Source organism: Carassius carassius, chromosome 26 (assembly GCF_963082965.1).
Source record: "Carassius carassius chromosome 26, fCarCar2.1, whole genome shotgun sequence".
NCBI classification, from domain to species: domain Eukaryota; kingdom Metazoa; phylum Chordata; class Actinopteri; order Cypriniformes; family Cyprinidae; genus Carassius; species Carassius carassius.
The window spans coordinates 9605780-9632464 of NC_081780.1; the positions used below are offsets into that span (position 1 = coordinate 9605780).

A 26685-nucleotide genomic window follows, 5' to 3' on the forward strand; every position below is an offset into this window, starting at 1 on the left:
TTTTTTTTTTTGCACAATATGATTCTGTAACTGCACAGTAATATATGATTTCTGTAAAAACATGAGGAAATATAATAACACACAGTGGATACAAACAAACATACCTTACCTGTGACCAGGAGGATTTGAAATCAAATAGATATGTCTGGAAGCTAATATTTTATGGTGTGTTTATCAGTGCCATAGGCTTATCTGAAAAAGAATGCATATGGATACACGTTATTTGCTTCTGGTATGTGTGTGTGTGTGTAACTGTGTGTGATTTGTTTTCTTCATGTTGGCAAGAGGGAGTGTTTCCTACTGCCAACAAGCCATTCAGAGGCCTGCATGGGTGACAGAGGCGGATTGGCATGGTGACGTGTTATGACAGACGGCCAGCTTTGAGCGAATGTAGCTTTAAACCAAACACAGACATGCTGACTACACACAGAGAAAGATAAGAAAGATTGATGACAAATATATATCTGGAGACATACACACACACACATACACACACCTAGCACACATCAACACATGCATTATGCAGTGCAGCTCCATCTAACCAGTAGTTGGTTGTGCTTAAGGGACATATTTCCTCTCTTCCTGAATGAAGATCTCTGTCTTAGGTAGGTCACATGCATCTATTCCATGTGGTCCTCCTGTCAGCCCCTTTCAGCATCCTGATATAGTCTCTGGGTACTGTATAGCATACTGCTTTCACTACTTTTGCATCATGTAGAACACATACTGTGCACCATAGTGAAGTCTGTATGCATGAGAAGCCTGGATGACCTACAACATTAGATAAAATTTGCCAGGATAGAGTGGTCCAGAATACAGGATGCTTGACTTGACTTTATATTTAACTACAATACAAGCAGGCAATGACAAATAAACCATAAATTATAGTGATTTTATTTATTTATTTCAAGTTTTCTGACTTGAGTGGTAACATTTTTTTCCCATTTTACTAGATCAAGTGATATAAAACAAATAAGAATCAGTTATTAAATGTGATTATTAAATTAATAATTGGTCATTAAAGTAAATATTTATTGAACAGTATAGTTTACAAATGAATTACAGTTATTCTAATAAATGTATAACATTTAATCAATCTTAATATAATTAAACACATACACAAGAAAATATCTGAAGATTTGAAATGTTGCCCACGAGGCAATAAGAGATAAATCTGAACTTGATTGATTGAGTGGACTGCCAAACATTAGAACATTTCTCTTTTTGACTAAATCAAATGGGGAATTTTTTTTTTTATTAATAATCAATTAAAATAAATGATTCATTACAAAATCTAAAACAAATGTAATGTAAAAATTAAATAATTATTAACAATTATTAAATGAATATCTTAAAATATATACATATGTAGTATTTAAATTAGCCAATATTAATGTATATCTATCTTGTTTTACAAATAAAAACTGCAATAGTAATAGGAAAATACATAAGCCTGATTTGCGCTCATGCCCACATTGTGCGCATGATGTAATAACCACAAGACAATGGCTCTGACCATATACAACACACACACACACACACACACACACAAGTATGCAGTTACTGCATGGCCTCCAGTAGCAAGTATGTTAGTATTCTATTCCAAACACACCGTCTTTGGCACATCTTATATCTTTTCTTATGTGTCTCACGACAGTTGTACCATGATTCGGGAGGATATGGAGGCTTTGAAAAGGCTTTAGACAGACCGATTCGATTTGATATGTTGTGTTGGGACTGGAGAGCTTTATTCATATTGCTCTGTTAAAAAATGTGCTTTTCATCAGAGAGAGCCCATGCAGAGACAAGCACGGACAGAATCATCAATAAGGAATTATCGCATATAATCCCTTGCAACATTCTCTATCTATTTGTCATGAGCGCATATTGGTGGTATTTTTCAAACCAAGATCCCTTCATCAATATTCTCAAATCTCAAATCTTCATCATTAATCTCTCAAGAGTTCCCTTTTGACAGCACTAATGAAAGGATCGGTGTAACGCCAGCTGTAGCTCCATCTTATCAGTAATTGCATGTGTAACTCAAGCCCAACAGATGTCTTTGTTCACAAAATGCATGAGCTGTTCACTCCATTACATTTAATTTTGGAACAGTTTAAACACCTGTATATTTTGTGTGTGTGTGTGTGTGTGTGTGTGTGTGTGTGTGTGTGTGTGTGTGTGTGTGTGTGTGTGTGTGTGTGTGTGTGTGTGTGTGTGTGTGTGTGTGTTTTCTTCCAGAGTTTGCAGAATAAAATGACCACCAGGCGGTGAGAAATGAGTGTGTGTTGACTTTCTTCATGAGGGCTGAGAGATGACCATGAACGGCCGCTGGTCCTTCAACACCCTGGCCGTCATCTTTATCCTGCTGTCCACTGCAGGTAAGTCCAGATCAAACAGGTGTTGCATATTTATATTATTTCTGTGTTTTACATTAGAACACAATCTCAGTCAGGCACATGCTTTCAGATGTCATGACTTGGATGTGTTGCAGAATGAGTCACAATTTTAAGGATCTGACTTGGCAGAAACTCTTATTCAACTTTGACTTTCTCAGTTACTAATGACTGCATTTGGACTTATTACACAACATGAGTCATTTAAGACTGGCCTATTTGTTCTTTCTGGCCGGCAAAGTGTGCAGTGATTAGTTAGACAAGCATCAAACACGCACAGAGGGTAAAGTAATATCTGTGAAGTCACTGAAAGCAAATAAAAGGCCATCTAGTATGTGCAAAATAAACTAAAACGTCCAAAAAGGTTTGTTTACTATTTGTGTAGCAGTTCCAAGAAGCAACTGGCATATTTTTTATTATATTAAATAATTAAATTGAAGAAAAATTATTATACAATAATTAAAATTAATACATGTAGTGTGTGTTTGTGTTTGTGTGTTCATATATGAAGAGTTAATTAGCAAAAACAAACATTGTTCCAGTAACCATTTTTAAAAATCATGTGTTTTCATTTTGCAGTCCAATTAATCTCAAACTGCAGTTGGGTTATTTTGATTTTTTTAAAAAATACTACTATAAACAATATAAACATGATAACATAATAAAAAAACTTTTTTTTTTTTTTTTTTTTTAAATGGGGTTATCTGTTTTAGCAAATAAACTCCTCATCTATGTGTGTGTTTGTGTGTGTGTGTGTGTGTGTGTATATATATATATATATATATATATATATATATATATATATATATATATATATATATATATATATATATATATATATATATATATATAGTTGTTTTTGAGACCCACAAAGCAGTTAATGGATGCAATTCTTTTATTAATAAATGATCATAAAACCCTGATTTATAAAATATGATTTGTATCTATTTGCATAGGCTATTCATATTTTTGATTAAATAACAATTGTCTTTATTATGAAGATTCAATCACATACTGGAAGCTGTGGAGTTCATACATGGTTTATTCTGGCAAATATGTCATTCAAATGATCTCATCTGTACCAAAAGTCTTTTCTGACTTTTTAATAAATCTCTGGTTCAACAATTTGCATCAAACTCACGTCCAACTGAATCTAATCTACCTTTTTACTCCTCAACTCCCAGCAAAACTCACTAAATGGAAATCTTAATGCAAAGCATAAGCCTCTACTACTGTTCATCTAATCAATAGAATCTCGCCAAACATTTCATCAAATGGCCCTAAGATTAATTCAATACCTACATCCACATTTCCCGTCAGACAAACAGCCAGTACAAGAGCCTCAAGCCTGATTCTGCCATGAAATTAAAGGCCAGGCCATGACAGATGTGTGTTTGGATCGAGCTCCGAAGACTGTGCTGTTGTTACAGGATGTAAGAGACGGAGAGAAATATTTGGAAAAATATATGGGGAAAATTTATACACATACCTTTTCAAGCCCTGTACACTCGCTCTGTAATTTTTCAAGACGTACCTTACTCAAGGGGGGATTCACTAAGAATGAACTGTGCCTGTTGATAGTCATTTATTTACAAATGCTGTTTGTGTTGTTTTAGCACCCAATTCACTAAAGGAATTATGCAAATCAGGTAACGGTCCAAACATGGCCAAAAAGATCGCCTGAATGCAATTTGCACAGAACAATTCCCAAACTTTGTAAGCGAGGTTTGAGCGCTAAGTTATGGATAATTCAGGAGACTAGCTCTTTCTAGCATATTTGACTGTACAGCATTGCTCCACTATATATACTGTATGTTAATTCTCCATTTCAAAAGTTTGGGATCAGTTTTTTTTTTTTTGGAAAGATATTAATACTTTTATTCAACAAAAAATGCATTAAATTGATAAAAGTAACAGATATTTATAATGATACTTTTTTATTTTTTTCAAATTCATTTATTTTAAAAAAGTCCAGATATATGGGTTCCACAAAAAAACAGTACAACCTTTTTCAAAAATGATAATAATAAGAAATCTTGAGCATCAACTCAGCATATATATGATTTCTAAAGGATACATATGACACTGAAAATTCAAAAGGCTGAAAAAAATCACCATTGCCATGACAGGAATAAATTATATTTTAAGATATATAAAAACAGAAAACGTTTATTTTAAATTGTAGTATTACTGTTTTTACTGTGATTTATTATTTATTTATTTTTACAAATAAAAGCAGCCTTAGAATTTCAGTCACATCAACCACAAACTTTTGAATAGTATGTATGTATATTTGCATAAAAGTTGATATTTATATATACATGTAATATTGGGGCTGTTTTTGACTGCAAAAAAAAAAAAAAAAAGCAAAGATAGTTTCCTTTATAAATAATAAAATTAAACCAAGATTAATTTCTCAAAAATTGTGAATGCAATGAAAATATTTTTGTTGAGAATAATAAATTACCATTAATTGCTAATTTATCAAATATGATGCATACACACATACAAACATTTGTATTATTATTTGAACATATTGTCTAAAGGTTCAAAGTTTCAATAAACATCAAGTAAAAAAAAATGCAGATTACATTAAAAAAGTCACATTTCAAAGCACTTAGCATCTGCTTAAAGTGGATTGAGAGTGTTTTTGTGCTAAATTAGTGCACACTGAAGTGGCACGACTCACCCCAGGATATTTCAACAGACAAGCGGAGCCAGAAGTATCTCACACACAGACTTCTGAGATTGTTTATGTAACTCCTGAGCCATATCTCACCCGACACAGAAGAGATAAATATCTCAAATGAAGCAAAACCTGTCCCCAAAGTGAACACGGCAAAAAGCAGAGAACAGAGTTCTTTTTTTTTTCACAAACCTAATGGCTGAACATCATGGAGAAATAGTGCATATCATTCATAATCATTCATAAACCATTCTCCAGTGAGTGCAGACATGTTAATTCTAACATAGACAGACACAATTACCTAAAAAGTTGAGGACAAGGCCCTCATTCAAACATCTGTAAATATTTAATATTTCTTTCACAGAATGTTCTTTGCAGTCATGTAACTAGTTATTATGAGTAAGAGCTACAGTCTACCATCATTATAAAACACAACCAGGTAGATCTGCTCTCTCTGCCAGAAAACACATGCTGACTTCCTTCATCTGCCAAAGCTCCCACAAGAGAGTGAACTTTCACCTTTACGAGTCCACACAGCTCGTGTTTGGCTTCATGAGGCATTCTACCCCATCCAAAATCTGCCGTTCCCTGAGGTAATAGTCATAAACCTACCCATTTATGGTAAAGTCAGTATCCTTAAAACATTTAGTAGGCTTTCTTGACTGAGCTCACTTCAATATGCATGAAAGAGTTCGCTATTCATCTTTGTTTTTTTCTGAGCAAATGTCTTGTGTGCCTTTTGTAAGCAATGAGAGATGTCATGGTGCACTTTTATGAAGGTAAATCAGTAGCAAAACTCGAGAGGTTGAAGATCTGATTTTGAGAACTTGTCATATTAATATTTGTATTTGTAAGTTAAAATTTACACTCACAGCTCTGATGTGAAAAGATGAATCTTTCAATTTGCACACACAGACAATGATCAAAACACCCGTGTTTTGAATTGGAAATTGTAGATTAGTAGTCACAAATGTGTAGAATGACATTCACACAAAGAAAATGACATACACACATGTTTACGACATATTTACTTTTGCACTTTACTTCAGTTTCGCTGCACAACGTCAAGTCGGCACTTACAACCTCTCAGATCTGGAAGTACAAGTTCAAATCCTAGCGCTCTGACTTTTGCTACTCTTTTTGCGATATTCTGTTGCAAAACTCACTTGTGCACTTGTATATGCAGATGTGAGAGAGCAGAGCTGGGGGCGGGGCTTTGGTGCGAATGAAGACATTTTATTGGTCGATGCCCGACCAATGAACAACGCCAATTGTTTTCGCTGAATATCCTTAGCTTTGACAGGATTTTAAGACACTGCATTCATTTTGCCATTCAGGTATTATCTAGTAGACAAATAATGCAACATATTTTATATGTATATCCCACTGCATATTACAGAGTAAACTCGCTGTACCAGAACATGCTTTGATCTCACCGCCACGCGGTCACGTGGTTCATGGAGCTATCAATAGTACTAAACTAGACGTTTTGTCAATATGCTTGAAATGTATTAATTGGGACAGACAGCAGTTTCATTATATTTGCAGCGATTTCTAATTTGTAACACTTAAAGTGCATTGATTATGTATGGATAACTACGTTGACTAATGACTATGCATTACAATAGCATTTTATACTGGAAAATGGAACAGCATGATGTTCTCATACTCCTCCTTGGCAGTTAAAATGTGACTAAACAAGTAAGTGTAACTTTTAACCAATAAAATAACTGTACTACATGTTAACTCAGTCCTGTTTAGTTAATTTGAAGAGATCATGGTACTAAATAATATGCGCAATAATTATGGTCCACGAATGACCATTTGAAATATAACATTTTCTAATATGGTTATTATTTATACTACAATAACTGTAGTATTTAGGTTTAAATTCCAGTGCAAAGAGGCACGCTTTAAATTAGAGGCATTTGGTGGCCAGAAAGATAATATTCATATGCAATTCCATTGCTTAAACACTAGATGGCCTTGTTGATGTTTAATAAATACATGTATTTAGCTCTACTAGTTGTTCAAAACAGTATTTCTGGTCATAAGTGCTTATTTTTAGGTTTTGCTGTTTAATGTACATTTAGACATTATTAAACACTCGATTTTTATAAAAAATAAAAAAAAAATTATAATAATGTTGCATTTAAAAAGGTTCAGTACTGACAAGCAAATTAGGAATTTAACCCAATGAAGAAGTTAAAATTATTTTTACAAAACATAAAAATAATAAAAACAGCATTATATTGCAACTCTGGTAGAGTGATATGCAGTGGGATATACATATAAAATATGTTGCATTATTTGTCTACTAGATAATACCTGAATGGCAAAATGAATGCAGTGTCTTAAAATCCTGTCAAAGCTAAGGATATTCAGTGAAAACAGTTGGCGTTGTTCATTGGTCGGGCATCGACCAATAAAATGTCTTCATTCGCACCAAAGCCCCGCCCCCAGCTCTGCTCTCTCACATCTGCATATACAAGTGCACAAGTGAGTTTTGCAACAGAATATCGCAAAAAGAGTAGCAAAAGTCAGAGCGCTAGGATTTGAACTTGTACTTCCAGATCTGAGAGGTTGTAAGTGCCGACTTGACGTTGTGCAGCGAAACTGAAGTAAAGTGCAAAAGTAAATATGTCGTAAACATGTGTGTATGTCATTTTCTTTGTGTGAATGTCATTCTACACATTTGTGACTATTAATCTACAACTTCCAATTCAAAACACGGGTGTTTTGATCATTGTCTGTGTGTGCAAATTGAAAGATTCAGCTTTTCACATCAGAGCTGTGAGTGTAAATTTTAACTTACAAATACAAATATTAATATGACAAGTTCTCAAAATCAGATCTTCAACCTCTCGAGTTTTGCTACTGATTTACCTTCATACACTTTTTACAGTTCAGACATATCTCTCTTAGCTGAACTATCTGAAAGAGCAGAAGCCTGAGGACGAGAAGTTGCCAAGTTCAGTGTTAAGTAGGACTGGGAACCGGTGTTAAAGAATACCTGAACTAAATGAGTTATGACTTTTGGTTCTGTTTACGGTTCTTGAATGTGCAACACAGATAATAAAACACTGTACTTTTGCACTTAGAATGCGGGAATTTGAAGTTGTGACAATGTTTATTTACTGATAACACATTTGACTTTTATTGCATAAAGTAGTTATTTATACTCTAAAAGTGACTTAATTATTCAATGAACAAATAAACAAGTGAACAATGTTTTTATTTATTCAGGGCTAATTAACAGATTGCATTGACACACATTTTTGTGCTGAATTAAAAAGAATGAACCATGGTGTTGCTTTTTGCATGCTAAAATTGCCTTTGATTTATTCATGTTTTGCTATATCTATTTTGTTGAAGACTAAAATGTTCTCATCATTTGTCATCAGACTGCTGAAGGCAGTAAAGATTACATCACTTATTTCCAAATATTTCTTTTAACAACGAGACTAGCACCAAACCAACATTAAGCTATGACAGCCTGTTTTCACCTTAAGAGCACAAAATAAAAATGGTAAGCTTGAGAAAAAGTCTATATAAGTCAAATAACAACAAAGCCACATTGTGAGACTTAAAATCACAATTAAAATACATAAAAACATTCATATTGTGAAATAGTATTACAATTTAAATGAGCTGTTTTATATTTTAATAGATTTTCAAATGTAATTTATTCCTGAGATGACAAAGCTGAAATTTTAGCATCATTACATTATCCTTCAGAAATCATTCTAATGTTGATTTGGTGGTCAAGAAACATTTCTTTTTATTATCAATGTTGAAAACAGCTGCGCTGCTTAATATTTTTTGTGAAAACAGTGATATTATTCAAAATTATTCAGTGCAGAAAACCAATATTAGGTGCTGATCATGTGGTGTACCAAAATAAAAACACTTAAATACTCCCGCTGCCATGGTGGAAAAGAGAACAAAATAATCTCAAACATGTGGTTTTCATTTCACACCCCAGCTTTTTCTTTTGTTCTTTATTCCCCCTTTCCAAATATGAAAGACTTGCCTTATTGCCTGACTTTTTGCCTGTTTGGTTGATGGATACATAGCCTGAGCACTGCCAAATAACTTCCCCTGTAATACTGGGCTCTTTATAGTGTCAAAGGTGGCACTGGAGGGCTCTCTGGCCCACGCTCCTGTCAGCGCTGATTTATTCCGGTCATTACCAGGCTCTCTATATGCCTGCGCACTCATGTAATTGGACGTTTTGGTCATTAGCGAGAGGTCAAATGCAGCAAACATTAAATTGTTTCCTGTGTCATAATATTTTTTGCCTTGCTTATTCAACTTCGATTCACGGCAATTAACGTTAAAAGTTTTTGTTTCTATTCCAGTTCTTGCAAGTCTTTTCCAAGCTTGAATCCTTCTCTGCTCAGTCATTGTTGTGATGTGAATCAGAATAATTGCCTTGAAATAACTGAAGAAAAAAAAGCCCACCGAATAAAAAATTGGCTGAAAATTTATTCACCCACAGGTCATCCAAGATGGAGATAAGTGTTTCTTCATTAGAACAGATTTGGAGAAATGTAGCATTACATCACTTGCCCACCAATGGATCCTCTGCAGTGAATGGGTGCCGTCAGAATTAGAGTCCAAACAGCTGATAAAAACATCACAAAAATCTACAAGTAATCCACACAATCAATAAACATCTTGTGAAGTAAAAAGCTGCATGTTTGATTCCATCATATTGGCAATTTCTTTGTATTAAAACATATGTCCTCTATACATAATGCTCCTTTCTCCAGTGGAAAAAGTTGTCTCGTCTGAATCAGGAGCGAAATATGCACAGATGGACTTTTTCACTTTTTCAGGAAATGTTATGTAGTCCTACTCAGATTTTGTCCAGAAGTGACGGTTTAAAGTTAAAAAGCCTTAATGATGGATTGGTTTCTTACAAACACACAGATTTTAACATCACAAGACATTATTTGATGGACTGGAGTTGTGTGGATTTCTTGTTGATTATTGTGATGCTTTTATCAGCTGTTTGGACTCTCATTCTGACAGAGCATCCATTGGTAAGTAAGTAATTTAATGCTAATTTTTTTAAAATCTGTTCTGATGAAGAAACAAACTCATCTACATCTTGGACAACCTAATGGTAAGTAAACATTCAGCAAATGTATTCCTTTAATGCAGTTACCCAAGGAAAGCCTTACACATGCTTAAAAAATACAGTAATTTTAACAGTTAAAACTTTAACTGTTTAGTGTAATTTTAAGTTTAATATATAAAACCTAAAAAGATCTGGCAACCATATAGCTGCAGTTTTTTTATTTATTTATTTTTTTACAGTGCATAAAATCTCAGTAATTTCTTCCCCAACAGTACTGACTCTAGCCTACAGTTCAGAGCAAGAATGCCTCCGGCACAAATATTAATACACTGTAAAAATGGACAGCGAGGTCCATCAAATTCAAAGAGATCCAGCTCTAGTGTTCCTGTCCATTCCACTCATCACTAGTGCATTCTCAGACAGCTCTCATCTATATGCAAATCATGGCACGGTGCTTTCTTCTTTTCCGTAAAGCTCAATATGAAGCTTTAGAGATGAGCAGGTGCACTTTTAGAGTTAGTCTATGGACATTGCTGATGAGCACAGAATTTTTCATTGAAAAAAAGAGGAATGGCCAAGATACTTTGCCTTGCCATTAGAATGTTTTCAGAGACTCCGTGAACTTCATTATCTGAGCAATTACTGGTGCCAGGATTGCTTTACAGCGAGTTAGTTCATGAGCTGAGAAGCTGTCCACTTTGGCTTGAGACTTACATGTTTGTTATGTCACTTATGATATTAAAAACTCTCATTTTACACTGCTATTTGGTTCTGGAGTTGAAATGTGCCATATGACAGACTTCAGAAAGTCAGAAAGGACGTATTTAATGAATCTGGCAGCGTTTAGCAGCCAGAGCTCTAATAACTGAAGACATGAAAGAACTACTCCGTAAATCTCTTCCTCTGTTCCACCTCAATAATCTCTATCTTGCACATATCAGAAGTCATTCATCCTACAATGAATCAGATCACGAGCTGTTTGAAATCACTCAGCTCTATCGACCCATGAAAGACTTGCTCTATTCCCTCGTACTGCACTGTTTTTTTATCTCTCTGCAGCTCTCTCTGCGCATTTCAGGGTGTGTGAGCCTTACTCCGACCACAAGGGGCGCTATCACTTTGGTTTCCACTGCCCTCGACTCTCAGACAACAAGACCTACATATTCTGCTGTCACCATAACAACACGGCCTTCAAGTACTGCTGCAACGAAACTGAATTTCAGAGCGTGATGCAGCTCAACATCACCACCAACTCAGACGGCTTTGCCCATAAGTGAGTAACTGTTTTGCTAGCATGCACTTTGCTTTGTTAGGCTCTGAACCAACAGCCATCATAAGATTCAACTTTTTTTTCAAATGGTGTACCCCATCTAAATTTTGCATGAAGAGTTGTCAACAAAATTATTTCATTGAATTAATTTTATAATTAATACAATTAAATAATTTTGTTGTCAACTCTTCATATACACACACACATTTCAAATATACATTTGACAAAAAAATTAGAAAAATATTTATAAACATTATAAAATAATGTCATAATAAATAATATTCAGTAATGACATTTTTTAAATGTTGATACTTGTTTACATGCATAAGTTTGTTTGTTTGTTTACAGTCAACTTCGATGCCATTTGAGTAAAACTGACTAAAATTGAAAATTTAAAAGAATTTTAAAAATAAATATAAAATAATTTATGGAAAATACTCATTCTGTATTAAGTACAACATATTGTAAAATATGAATGTAATACAAAAGAAGAGATAATAAAAATAAGTACATAATTCACAAAGAAAATATGCTGATTTATCTTTAATTCACTAAGTTAAATTATGGTTTCAGTAAAATAAAACAACTGTAATCTCTATATTTAAAAAAAAGAAAAGGGTATATACTGCATTCAAAATATTTTATACATGAAAGTTGTTGTTAAAATATTAAGTTCATATTAAGTTTGTCCTATATATACATTTTGTAAAATATTTTAAGCAACCACTTTTAAAATCCTTGAATTAAATGATTTTTTAAATATATTAATAAACATATGATTAATGAGATATTTAAAAACATTTTACTTATATTGAAAAAAACAAATAACAACTGAAATAGATATTTGATTGTATTGTCGTGGGCAAAGTATTCAAAAATAAAATATATGGTTAAATTTTATATTTTATTTTTGTCAACTTATATTAGCTGTCATTTAAGTAAAACTAACTAAATTTAATGAATATGGCATGATAAAATATTGAGAGTTTAAAGGATATGATATTTTTGTCAAAAGACAAAAACTGTGAAAAATATACGCAGTTGCACAAATATTAAGCTGTTTTAAACATATTCCTCACAACCATATAGTAAATATACCAACTGCATGCAATATCTTCATCTCGATTTCAAATTTCAAACTCTTCACAGCCTAAAACTTGACAAATAACCTCTGATGCTGTTATGGTGTGAAATAATTGAAGATTCTCTGAACATTTCTCATTTGCACTTTCTCTGCTAATTTTTATTTAATTCACTTGGTGAAAAGAGATAAAAGATAGACAGTGCAATCTGCCCTCTGCCCTCAGTGCACATTTCTAAAAATGGGCCTTGATTAATCCTTCCTACATATTCATTCATAGCTGGTCCATCCATCCAAACCCTACCACAGCCAGCCTGCACCCAACCAAAACTTCCTCTGACAGGGTGCTGACCCATACTCTGTGTTGAAAAAGCCTTCCTTGTGCTGTAATGACCACAGAAGGTTAGCAGTGCCGTTCAGATTTTTCCACAGGCTGTTAAAGCAACAAAGTCTGAAAAATGACTCCCGGTCTCTGGTGCAGTGAGCCAGACCAGAGCTCAGTAGAGTGAAGCCTTTCTTCTGAATATCATCATGGCTTGTTTATCCCTTCAGCTGACAGAGAGGGAGGTTAGAAAGATGTCAGATGGACTTGCTTATTTGCAGCAGACCTGAATTTGTCTGCCATCCTTAGACATATGCAAACACGGTTCAAAATGCTGCAGATTCAAATCCACATGCATGTAAAAGATACAGAAATATCTGACAGAACAGGTTAAATGCAGGTTCATTTAAAGTATTTTTCATTAAATCGGGGGTTATCAAACTTTTTGATGTCAAAGACCTGCAAATATCTTTACTCAGTTGCTTGGGACCCTAAATATAAAGGCACTGGCAGCTTTTTATTTTATATAAAGACCCATTCATACCTGTGCCAGAAAAATATGTGATGCTATAAAACCGTTCCAATATTCAACAATTGTAATTGGCCAAAAAGATAAGAAAAAAGTTCAAAGAAATTAAGTATCTTAATAAGTTAAACATTTATTAAAATATACTTCTTATTAAGTATACAATATGAATATAAATCAAGTGAATATCATATTTAAGGAGAGAACTTAGAAAGAAGCATTTTTCTCAAAACGTATGCAGATATGTGTGTGTGTGTGTGTGTGTGTGTGTGTGTGTGTGTGTGTGTGCGCGTGTGTACACACTGTAAAAATAAAAGAATATTCAGTCATATTTTACAAGATAATATACTCTTATTTAATTAATATAGTTAATAAGTTATTAACATAATATGTACATTACTTTTACACTAATACATACAATTTTTAAATATTAAGTGGCATGCATTTATATTTTAATCACCTCCTAATCTTGAATATTTTAGCACATCCATGACTTGGAAAAGACATGAATGTATTAAAAAAAGGATTTGAAAATATCAGCACAATATCTCGATAAAAACAAAAGTGATGTATGATTGTACTGTTGCTGCCTGCGTCAGCAGTTTCTGAAACATCTCTGTTGATGCCTGCTGTGTGTGCAATATCCTAATCACTATTCCCAAGTGAACCACGCATCCAGATCAAATTGTCTGTTCCGATAATGAAAGAATTCCTCTGACATTAAGCCTTTACAAAAGATCTCTGCAGGCTGCAATATCTTACTAAGTCACAGCCTCAGGTGTATGCATGAAAAACCTAGCCCTGTTATTTCAGACTGTGAGAAACATGGCAGTACTAATCCACAACAAATCAATTCATCTTCAGCCCCACGATGGGACATGAACAATGAAGCAGTGACATAAAGGCCAGGCTGTCACCATGCCCTGACTCAGGTCAAGCATGACAATGTTATATCACCGCTCAAGATCAAATTGATCCCTCTATAGAATCCCAAACCACTGGGTAGCTGTGCAAAGTCTGCCTCACCTGCACACTGTCCTGCCAAAGCAATCAGAAAGGCCAGTGGAAAGCAATTACAGCACTTTACTTCTACTGCATGGGCGCTGACCTCTCTTTACATTGCTCGGTTGATTTAAATGAGGCGAAAATCAGGCCTATTCTTCCTTGTAATGATATGATTATTCCTGTTTCTTTTTTTTTTTTGCTTCCGTGTAGAGCATAAGCAACACCACTAACTTCCATCATCATCCTTTCTTTCACTTTAGTAACTACACTGCTCTCATCGGCGTGTGGATTTACGGCTTTTTCGTCATGGTCCTCCTGGCTTTGGACTTCCTGTACTATTCGGCTATGAACTACGAGTTGTGCCGGGTCTACCTGGAGAAATGGGGGCTTGGAGGTCGGTGGCTCAAAAAGGCCAGGATTCAATGGCACAGCGCAGCTCAGGAGGGCGAACACAACATGGGATCAGGCCTGAGTCAGCAACATGCGCAGCACAGTTTGAGAGGAGAAGCACAGAGCCCTACGCTCTTGACCTTCCAGACCTCAACAGCCTGGTGAGTCAACCAACCGGGATAAAGGAGAACTCCCAGATAACTAAACACCCTTATCTTATGTGCAGAGAGTCAGAGTAGCAGAACACTAACAGATTTCTGATCTTGACTATCAGTGAGCTGTATGGAAGCAGGTTTCTGCCACTGAATAAAAAATAAAAAAGGGAATTGCGACTTTTTATCAGACAGTTGTGTAAACTTGTAATTGTAAGTTCTAAAGTGAGAATGGTGTGATATAAAGTCGCAATTGTGTGTTATAAAATCAGAATTGCGAGATATAAACTTTGAGAAATAAAGCTTGTAGGGGTCGGCAACCTACGGCACGCGTGACAACAGTGGCACGCAAAGGGATAATCACTGTTACGCGAGCAATAAGGAAAACTACTGACGTACATTTTGAGGTTAAGAACTATAAATACTATTAAAGTGTGAGAATTAACTAGCGCAAGTCTACGGATGCAAGCACGAATGCTGCATGTACTAGGCCTCAGCGATCTAGCAGAGCTTGTCAATGTCAAAATGACTGAGATGACCAATCAAATCAAAGTAGGCGGGGTTTACTGTTCACAGAAGCAGAACACGGAGCATCAGTTTAACGTTAAAGAGACCGAGGTAAGATGAAAAAAATTATTGACAGCTAGCTATATCCAGTGACACAAACTAATTGATTTTTTTTTTCAAATATGGCCATTTTGAGAGAGAGTGAGAGAGAAATATGTGTAAATTGTCTGCATCTGAGTTTAGTTACTTAAAAACAGCGATTTTACCCCTGCTGAGAAATATAATGTAGCGATTCAGTATTGATTAATAAAAGTCGCGTGGCAGCGCTGACAACAAGATTATGAGCTTCTGATTGTTACTTTTTGCACAGCATGATCTCAGATCTCTGTGTGCCAGTGGTGGTTGTGTGTATGTGTGTGTGTGTGTAGGCGTGTGGCTGCATGCATCAATTTTAAAGGCCATGTTGCAGGTTAACCACCACTTTTGATTAATGGGTACATAAATCACTCAAGATATGTATATCATTTTTAAAATGTCTCAAAAATGGTCTTAAAGAACAGTTTTTTTTACGTTTTTGGTATTAACGTTTTTTTTACGCAACTCGATGATGACGTCACGTTGGGGAGAAGTGGAGGAAAGGTAGCCTCAGCCTAGTATGATGCCGCGTTCCAGGCAACCCGTAACCCGTGTTGTTCCAACCTTAACCCCGTGAAAGTGCACTGGAACGGCAGTCAAACCCGTGACTTCCCACCCGTGAACTCGTACTAGATCAATGTACTCCGAGTTCTGACATCACACAGGACGCGAAAAAACAATGACAGCCCCCACGGATAATACTGCCTACGGATGCAGTGTTTATGCAAGTGGTACACATGTTGAAAAAACGATTTTAGGACAATGTAACGTTGCACTAAAATAAATAATCTAGCTACAATTCCTTGCGCTCAGAAAAGTTTGGAAGATAACTTGCCTGGAACAGTACAAAGTCGTTAGTAGTGGTATGAAATAGTGATTACGAGCTCAAAAACCTGCCTGGAACGCAGCATCAGAACTATAGCGACTGACTGGGATGAGGAAGAGGTGGCAAGAGCCAACATGTATGATGGCCCGCAGCCGTGTAATTACAAACCAGCCAGACGTGAGAGGGCAAATGAGGAATTGCCAAGAACTGATGTCAGTCAAGGCCAATTAAATGCATGGTCCGAGGAGAATGAGTGGAGAGTTGGTGAAGTATCATGGTGAGTTGCCAATGCAGCAATGAGCACTGGAGCTAGTCTACGAGAAGCACTGCACAATAATGACAAATATATTTTTTACTGTCATTGAATAGCACAGAGTGAAAAATAAACGTTTTCTTTATATCTAGTGGCAGTGATCATGACGTTAGTTCAGATATGTACCGGTAACCTTTTGTCATAGTGTCGTAGAACTGGTAAACTGGTGCTGTAGGGAAGTGAGTGCGTTTTGGTCGCTGTTGGTCGATATCTATCTATCTGTCTGTCTGTCTGTCTATCTATCTATATATCTAGTCTATCTATCTATATATATCTATGTATTTATCTATTTATCTATAATCTGCGCTATCTGAATACTCTCGTCTACTACTCGTCTCTCTAGTCACTCTCAATGCTCTCAAGGCGGGCTTTGGTAAATTCTCTCCCCAACGTGACGTGATGCAATGCATTGTGGGGGAAAGGAGACCGCAGTTTGGATAACAGTTTAAATGTTTATTACCAACAAGCAAATTGCACTTATTCGTTAAAAAATTAACCCTGCAACACGGCCTTTAAGTAGTGCATTAAAATAGAACAGTGATTAAACTAAACGGTTAATGCATTGGCATTGGCCTTGTCACTCACACACATACAGTGGTGTTCAGTATGGTCAAAAAGTTATTTCATAAGATAAGTTTATTTCAGTGTTATTCAATAAACTAAAAAAAAAAAACTATTTATGAATAAATCCTCAGAAACTATTTGCATGAAAATCTATTAGGCTTATGTTTTTTATCGTATCATTTAAAAATATGTATGTACTGTATAAATACAGAATGCATTGGGAAGGGAGGGTGGGCACAGTGGTTTACCAGAAAAAAATAAAAATGGCATGTCATGCCGAAAAAGATGGCAGACTTTTTCAGGTTTGTTTGTTTGTTTGTTTTAGCCTGTTTATTTATTAGTCCTGTATTATACAAACAACTGCCCCCAAAAATATATTAAAATCCATAAAGACATTTAAAATTAAGGAACAATTCTTTAATCATATAAACATACATCTAACAAATGTTAATTTCTAAACATATTTTTGCAATTTTTTTAAATTAACATTGTATTAATTGTATGAACTGACAACAAACATGAATCAGATTTATTTTAGTGTCCTTGTTCCACACTTATTACAGTAATAACAGTAAATTATAAAAAAAGTACATGCAACTACCTCTAAATCAATCCGTAATCCTAACATTCTAATAAATAATGTTACTCAGTACTTAATTGTGAGAACAATGTAACAAGGACACACACACACACACACACACACACACACAAACACACACACATATATATATATATATATATATATATATATATATATATATATATATATATATATATATATATATATATATATATATACAGTACAGACCAAAAGTTTGGACACACCTTCTCATTCAAAGAGTTCTTTATTTTCATGACTATGAAAATTGTAGATTCACACTGAAGGCATCAAGGGCTATTTGACCAAGAAGGAGAGTGATGGGGTGCTGCGCCAGATGACCCCGCCTCCACAGTCACCGGACCTGAACCCAATCCAGATGGTTTAGGGGTGAGCTGGACCGCAGACAGAAGGCAAAAGGGCCAACAAGTGCTAAGCATCTCTCGGGGAACTCCTTCAAGACTGTTGGAAGACCATTTCAGGTGACTACCTCTTGAAGCTCATCAAGAGAATGCCAAGAGTGTGCAAAGCAGTAATCAAAGCAAAAGGTACTTTGAAGAACCTAGAATATGACATATTTTCAGTTGTTTCACACTTTTTTGTTATGTATATAATTCCACATGTGTTAATTCAGAGTTTTGATGCCTTCAGTGTGAATTTACAATTTTCATAGTCATGAAAATAAAGAAAACTCTTTGAATGAGAAGGTGTGTCCAAACTTTTGGTCTGTACTGTATATATATATATAAGGGGAAACTTCTACCCACTGTAGGTGTTGGCCACATGAGCCTCTAGTAGTTAATCTGGCTCAGTATGAGCTAGCATTTGCTCTGCCATCTGTTGCTCACTGTTCCCTGACAAGACCTTGACACAGCAATCACCCCTATCAAAACAAATCCTTTGCATCTTTGCCCATGCAATATTATAAATATATATATACATATATATAAATATATATTTAATTGCCAAGAACTGATGTCCGTCAAGGCCAATTAAATGCATGGTCCGAGGAGAATGAGTGGAGAGTTGGTGAAGTGTCATGGTGAGTTGCCAATGCAGCAATGAGCACTGGAGCTAGTCTACGAGAAGCACTGCACAATAATGACAAATATATTTTTTACTGTCATTGAATAGCACAGAGTGAAAAATAAACGTTTTCTTTATATCTAGTGGCAGTGATCATGACGTAAAAGCCAAGAAACGTAAAAGCCAGAAACAATTACAGTGTACGTCCAAATCTAGAGTTATTTTTAAAACTAGTTTTTTGGCCAGTCATTTTGAAATGCAAACTGAACTCTGAAACGAGCCAATGAGCTTTCCATTCTCTCATACTCGCCCCTCCCCTTCCACACATGTCCTGTCAACTGAGAGCGGAACGTCTGGAGGCAGGCGAGTGGAATCTAGCGTGTAATATGATGATGATGCGTCTCGCACTTTGAAGATGCTGGAGAAATGGAGCTCTTGCAGCTCAGAGATAAGACAGATGGATGCACGAGCGCAATAAGTTAGTCTGGCTCTCTGACTCCAAAAGAATTTTGAAGGATAAGGTTAATTGAATACTGGCATACTTGAGATGTAATTCACATCAAAGCATTAGAAATGCAGCTTCTCCCATGTCTGCGTTCACGATGGTTGTGCTAAAATATGCTTTAATCAACACCCTGTGCTTGTACTACAATTGACAGGTCAATGATCACTTTAAAAGTGGATAGCAATCGCAACAGTGCTAAAATAAAAGCCCAAAAACATAATTTAATATGCAAGTGAAATAACACGATTTTCTCAACCCCCTTCCGCCTGGTCGATCTTCATGTGTGTGTTGTGCAGGTGCTGCTAATTAAAGTCCTGCACCTGCATGCTGTTGGCAGGAGATAATTTAGAAGTTAAAACCTCCCTCTGCCCTCCTTTAGATGGTCTACTGTGTCAAGATTTTCTTCCAGCTTGTCAAGTCTTTTTGAATGATTATTTTTAAAAAGGAGTTTCAAAAAGGTCCAAATGTCATTACTTTGAATTTGCAGGCATACAGAAGGATTTTCTTAAAACCCCAATTTGTGTAATACTGAATTTAGGAATCAGCATGCATTTTTCCAAATCTAAGATGCAGCAGAAAAATAACAGTCTACAGGAATTTAATACAAGTGGTCATCAACTTGGAGTGGGTAAATTTTGATAATAGTGTAATTTCCAAGTGTAATTTGAGGGGTCAGATTAATTCTTATAGTAAAAGACAACAGTAACCGAATATCCTGCTGGCTACGCCAAATGAAAAACACTTGTTCTACATGAGCTGATCAGAGTGATGTTTAGAGTTTTACAGTCAACAGTACATCTACCTGCAGGCTGTGGGCAGCAAACCAAATAGCATCACTAAATAAAATGCAACTTTTCATAGAACCGCAAAAGAGAGAATCCATCTAAAAATAATTAAACAATTTCCCGACCGGTGGTGAGTGGAGATAGCAGTTTCCCGTAGCTTTCGTGATTGCATTGCTGGTCTCTTTTGGAGTTTTTTCATCATGGTTCCTGATGACATTGGTATTACATCGGCAGATTCAGGTTTTTTATATAAATAAAGAAATTACCAAAAAATGGGAATATTTTGAATACCCTAAAGGCTATAATGAAATTACAGACAATCGTTGGGTTATGGCAAATGCATCATTACGTCTTCAACAGGCATTTGTGGTGAATAATGAGGCGGTAAGCTACGTTAGGAGCTAGAGCCTGGAATTCTACTTTAAACAAGCCTTTAAGCCAATTAAAATGCGTAAAAGGCTGAGAATTTAACACACTATGCAAAGCCGACACTCAATTTTCATTATGTAATGGAGTGTAGTAGCAAACATTGTTTAAAATTACCAGCCAATTTGCCTTTGATACTGAGAGCCGTAGTCTTCTGAAATTCAAACATATTAATTTTGCTATATCTCTCCGAAAGCACTCCAGTCGCAGAAAAATGATATTTTCATTTGAATGCCACCAACTCGGAGCATTTCCTATCAGAGTGCCTCTGCCTCATTTCCCAAAACAATCATCTCTCAGGGGTTGTGGAGTGGAGGCAGGCCCAGTGGGGGCAGTTGATACTTCTATTGCACACAGAGGGCTGTGTAAATATCTTAGCATGAAGTGACTCACCATTGTCTTGGCTCTCATACTGTACGCACAGGGTTTGGTTTGGATTAAGACCTTGGGTTTGCTTTAGTACTACTGTCTTTCACATATGTAGACATAATCAGCTGCTTCTGGCTGCCTTTCAAATTTAATTTAAAACTATTTTTTACTATTACTATCACAATAATGATGGATAACTGGCCAGTGTGAGAGAGTTCTGAAGCTAATGAATATTTTATATTGATTGATTTAGTTGATATCCATTTTTATGCTATGCAACTTACTCTTCTCCTGATATTATCAGATGAGGTTTTGACCAAATTTTGAAAATGACTTGGGATAGTCTTGGAAAAAAACAGTGGTGGAAAAAAACAACAACATTATATAATTTTTTATTTGATGTGTTGTCATCCCTCATGTTCTCTGTGTGACCTAGTTTCTGTCTCCCATTGATTATGTCATTTAGTTCAGGTGTGTCTCGTTTACGAATCTACTTAAGTCCCTGTCTGTTCAGTTAGTGTTTGTCCGGTCTACTATGTCCCTATGTGTGTTCCTGTCTGATTTGTCCTGGATTTACCCTTGTGTGGATTTATTAAAGACTATTTGCATTCATCTTCATCTTCTTTGTGTATTTATCTCCTTAGCTGTGACATTAATAAATATGTATAGGGTGATTACAGTAATTTAAACCAAAAATAACTCTAAAACATAACACAATGCAGTGCAACATTTTAAAATACAGGTGTAACACGTAAAAAGTACTCTATACAGTATTACAGATTTTATTAGAATGCTTATAATAATAATAATATATCTAGCTTGTCATAACCATGTTTTCTTTTTGCAAATGACTACTTTTTTTAGGATATGTATTTATATATGGCTATATTATTTATATATAAACATTTAATATTTACATTTATATATTACATTTAAAGCAACAGCCACCTATCTTCAACAGGCATTTAATGAAAAGCAGAGCATGAACACTGAGCCCTTCTAATATCAATACTATTCTCACAGTTTTTTCTTTTGGTGGAACGGGTGTGAAGACTTAATCTCGAGTGCTCCATTTTGAGTATATTCCAGGACGACTGTGGAGTTAGGGAAGACCTGTGTGTGACATTTCAACTGCATGAACAGTGGTGTGTTCCTCAGAGGCGTGTTCTCCAAGACCAGCAAACCTGTCTGCGCTCCTGGCCTACATTGCTTAAAAGCGTTCTGTAATGCATTATAAATGAGCACGGCGCTCTGTGCAGACAGCCCCCTTCTCTAAAGTAGGCCAAAGCTCTGGACATTTCCGAAACTTTCGCTAAGACTAAATTCTTAAAAATCTGACCACGTCCAGAAGAGTGCAAGGATCGGCCAGTGGAATGGAGTCAAGGCATTCATCATTACAAACAGGATTAGCTTGTAGGAACGGCTTGATTAAATGTTCTGTCTTTTCTGACATTTCCATTTATGAGACTCACAAGTCTCACTCAAGTGGCAGTGGAATCTAAATGTTTATGCTCTTTCTAAGTAACTCAAGTCAAGTGTACCAGCAGTCAAGTGTGCGCTCATATGTTATTATTAATGACAAACCCACAAGACTTTCTTCCTTTCAGGAGTCCTTACACAAAGGCAGTTTTGAATACATGGCCAATATTTTTTTCAACACAATTATGGGAAATTGAAAGAAGCAACATAAATGTACAAATGCATCCTCATTGGTTGATTTCTTGCTTATTAGTATTTGGAATCCACAATGTGTCTACATTGTTTAACAGCCAAATTTTTTTGTTGTCCTCACCTACTCTATTCAGGTTAACCAATTTGAAGACTTTCGAGTTTGAATGTTTCTGACTTCCTAACAAAGATTGAAATGGTTTGTCAATCATTAAATATGTTTAGAGAAAAATACATCCTTTTCTTCTTTTTTTTTTTGCATAAAGCAAAAACCAAGGTTACAGTGATTCACTTACAATGTAGGTATTTTATAAAAGCACTTACATAAATTATTCCTTTAAATTGTTTGAATTATTTGAGCTATAAAGTTGTTCTCCTCATTTAAGGTTAATTTTAGAGTTGTACTGGTTATGTCGCCATGGCAGCATTGGATTACTTTACGCAGAAAAGGCTTAAAAAAGATTTTTTTCACACTGAAATCATGTTAACATGCATGTTGTTTATGTCTTGTGGTTATACTTCTAATATGGTGAGTATTTTAACATTAACAGATAAGCACTTGGTTCTGGTCACACTTTATCCAAGATTTTAGCTGTTCATGTTTGTGGTAATCAACATTATTCAAGTGCTGTCACTTTAAGACAAACTTGTATTGTACCTGCTTATACTGAACCTCTATTGAACCCACACAAGTTTGTCACATCAGCTCGTATTTCTAGAGAAAAGTACATTTACAGAGTTGAGCTGAGGTTCCCAAAATACGTTATTCTGATTTTGTTTATGAACGTTTTGGGTAGGATCTGTGTTGTGTAACTTCTGTATTAGGTCTTATTAGCAATCCAAAGTCTCTCTGTACAGTGATGTAGATCAGCTTGTAAACAGATTGAGATTGTTTGTGAATGCAAGGCTCAATCATGCTCCGGCTTGCCCATAGCTACGGAGCTGTTGTCTGATTATATCAAAGCATCCACAAGGGCCTAATCAACACATCTGTTCCACTGGGAGATCCTGTTTCCCATTTAAGATCATCATACATCACTGACAGAGAATACATGCTTGTATTCTAAAATGTATTTAACATGCTTAATAAAACTTCTGATGCCTCCATGAGCCACAAAAATATGGGTGTCAACAGACAGATCTTTATAATAAGATTATTTAAATTTTAATCTTGATCTCTCTCCGTTTCCCTAGATATCCAGTTTTGATCCCAAGGATTTACTTAGTATGACAAAGGAGGAACTGCCAGGAAATGGAGATTTAAATTCAGAGACTCTTTTCCTGGTCCCATCTACATTAAGGACATGGACTGTGCTGGCTACCTCCTGCAGCTCTGCTGGATGACATTTTCTCCACATGAGACTGACAGCTGCAAATGAGTTTCTCTGCCCAATCAGAGGAGGCTTGTTCAGCTGGATCTACTTTTCGACAGCTGTTGAAGGACTTTAATGAGACTGTTGTCTTGGATGCCTAATACCTTGCCTTGTCATTTCAGAAGTTAGGACTTAGACACAGGGAATATGACTTTGAGGAAAAGACAGAGAAGAGGTCGTTGTGTCCATAAATCTTTACAGTATACAGTTCTGTGAATTTTTTTTGCCCCCTTCCAGTTTTTGTATTTTTTGCATATGTCACACTTGAATGATTCAGATCATCAAACTAATTTAAATATTACACAAAGATAACTTGAGTAAATACAAAATGCAGTTTTGAAATAATTATTTCATTAAGGGAAAAAAGCTGTCCAAACCTGCCTGGCACTACGTTGAAAAGTAATAGCCCCCTAAATCTAATAACTGCTTGTGCCACCCTTTGCAGCAACAACTGCAATCAAGCGATAGTGATAAATGGCAATGAGACTTTCACATCGCTGTGGAGGAATTTTGGCCAACTCTTCTTTACAGAATTGTTTTAATTCAGCCACATTGAAGGGGTTTTGAGCATAAATGAACTATTTAAGGTCATGCCACAGCATCTCAATCAGATTTAAGTCTTTGACTTGGCCACTCCAAACCTTAATTTTGTTTTTCTTGAGCCATGGTTTGCTCGTGTGTTTGGGATCATTGTCCTGCTACATAACCCAAGTGTGCTTGAGATTGAGGTCACAAACTGACAGCCGGACTTTCTACTTCAGGATTTTCTGATAGACTGCAGAATTCATGGTTCCATCAATTACAGCAAGTCGTCCAGGTCCTGAAGCTTCAAAGCAGCCCCAGACCCTCACACTACCACAACCATGTTTGACTGCTGGTATGATGTTCAACATGTCATACATGTCAACTATTTTGTCTCTCATCTGTTCTTAAATTCCTTTCGATCGCTGCATGATGTGTTGCTCTTTAAGCATGCTTCAATTTGTCAGGTTCTGTTTAAGTGATTTCTTGATTAGGCAGGTTTGTCAGTAATCAGGTCTGGGTGCTAATGAAATTTAACTTTTTTAAATTATGTGATTAAATGACAGTTCTTTCATGATTTAAAAAGGGGGCAATTAATTTTTCGTGTAGTGCCAGGTAGGTTTAGACAGCTTTTTTCCCTTAATAAATGAAATTAACATTTAAAAACTGCATTTTGTATTAACTTGCATTATCTTTGTTTAATATTAAAATTTATTTGATGATCGGAATATTTTAAGAGAGACAAATATGCTAAAAAAACAGGAAGGGGACAAAAACCTTTTCACGGCACTGTATGTCATGTTTACACTGCTCTGAAGCCATTGGTTGGCTTTTCTCGAAAGTAGCAAAAAATACTATTTTGATTTCAGTTTGTCCCAATAGGATCAAACACATCTGTTTAAACTGCAGTTAATATAAAATTTCTTCTTTCATACAGTATTTTAAGGTGAGGTCACAGTTACTGTTGTTCTGCAAATTTTTGCGGGTGAAATCCAGACATTTTAGGGTGAAATATCATGAGGGAGAAAGGTTTTCCAATGGAGATTTGGTTTGGATGCATATAAATATAAACTATTATAGACAATGGACCTTTGTTGTACACAAAATTTTGCAGAAAATTTGCTAATATATCCAAACCTTCAGACTGCTTTGGATTAAACATGATTTGGAATTTTCTAATTCTGTTTCCAAGAAGTGACATCACCATTTTCAAATATTTTCTAAGATTTCAGGCTGGGGAAATCATTTCCACATAAATCAATAGATAATAAAGAAGAATGTTCTTTTATTGACCGTAAGAACCTGAAACTTGTCTTCATGGAGTGTAGTTCTGGATAGTCAGATGCCTGTGGGTCACTTCATTGTAGAAATACAGCAGCATCATTTTTTATCCCTATTGAACTTGTGCACTTGAGTCGAAACCAACTAGACATAGGTAAAAGTAGCCACTGTTAGGCTGTGAGTATTCACCTGCAATAACACACAGCGTTGTGCTGAGTTGTGTTGTGTATAGATGAGAACTTGTTGTGATCTTGTTTATCTATTTAAGGTGAAACTAATAGTTTTCCCCTCATGGAGGGAAGAGAGATGTGTTATGTTTTGGATTAATAAGTTATGATGTTTATAAATTGCCTTACGGTAAATCTGTAGTACATGCCTAGCACCTTGTTCTGTGATAGTGGTTGGTACCTCAGTTGAAGTGTGATATGGCCGTCCACCTGTTAAACTTCTCTGTTTTTATTATGGGGTCCGTGGGTGGGATGGGGGGCAGCAGAGTTGTAATTGCACTTGTTAACTTTTTACTGTTACAATCTGGGAGAAATAAAGATTTATCTTTTGCAGTGTTTTTGGGTGTCTATCAGATCTCTAGCTATCTCTTCCTGATTCTAATCGAAAGGTATTTTATACACTACTGTTTAAAAGTTTGCCACAAGCAAGATAATCAAAAAATAAATAATAGTAATTAAGCAAAGACACATTGATCAAAAGTGTCAGTAATATAACAAAACATTTCTATTTCAAATAAGTGCTGTTCTTTAGAACTGTGTATTCATAAAAGAATCCTGAAAAAATATGTTGATCATTTTAAAATATATTAAAATAGAAAAAAAATACTTTAAATTGCCATAATATATAACGATATGAGTGTTTTCT

The 26685-nt window shown here is 35.5% G+C and overlaps 1 protein-coding gene across 2 annotated transcripts in view; it reads left to right on the forward strand.

The window, feature by feature from the left end:
* LOC132105729 (protein shisa-like-1a) overlaps positions 1–24361 on the forward strand; it is a 30260-nt gene extending 5899 nt beyond the window's left edge. Inside the window, exons 2-5 of one of the 2 annotated variants that reach the window (XM_059511082.1) lie at positions 2244–2381; positions 11228–11441; positions 14633–14923; positions 23839–24361. In XM_059511082.1, the coding sequence (XP_059367065.1) occupies positions 2315–2381; positions 11228–11441; positions 14633–14923; positions 23839–23980 (714 nt within the window). In that variant the 5' untranslated portion in view covers positions 2244–2314 and the 3' untranslated portion in view covers positions 23981–24361. Of the gene's footprint in view, positions 1–2241; positions 2382–11227; positions 11442–14632; positions 14924–20795; positions 21268–23838 lie in introns of those variants that run through there. The other variant, XM_059511083.1, reaches the window with a different exon arrangement.
* The last annotated feature ends 2324 nt before the right edge of the window (positions 24362–26685 follow it).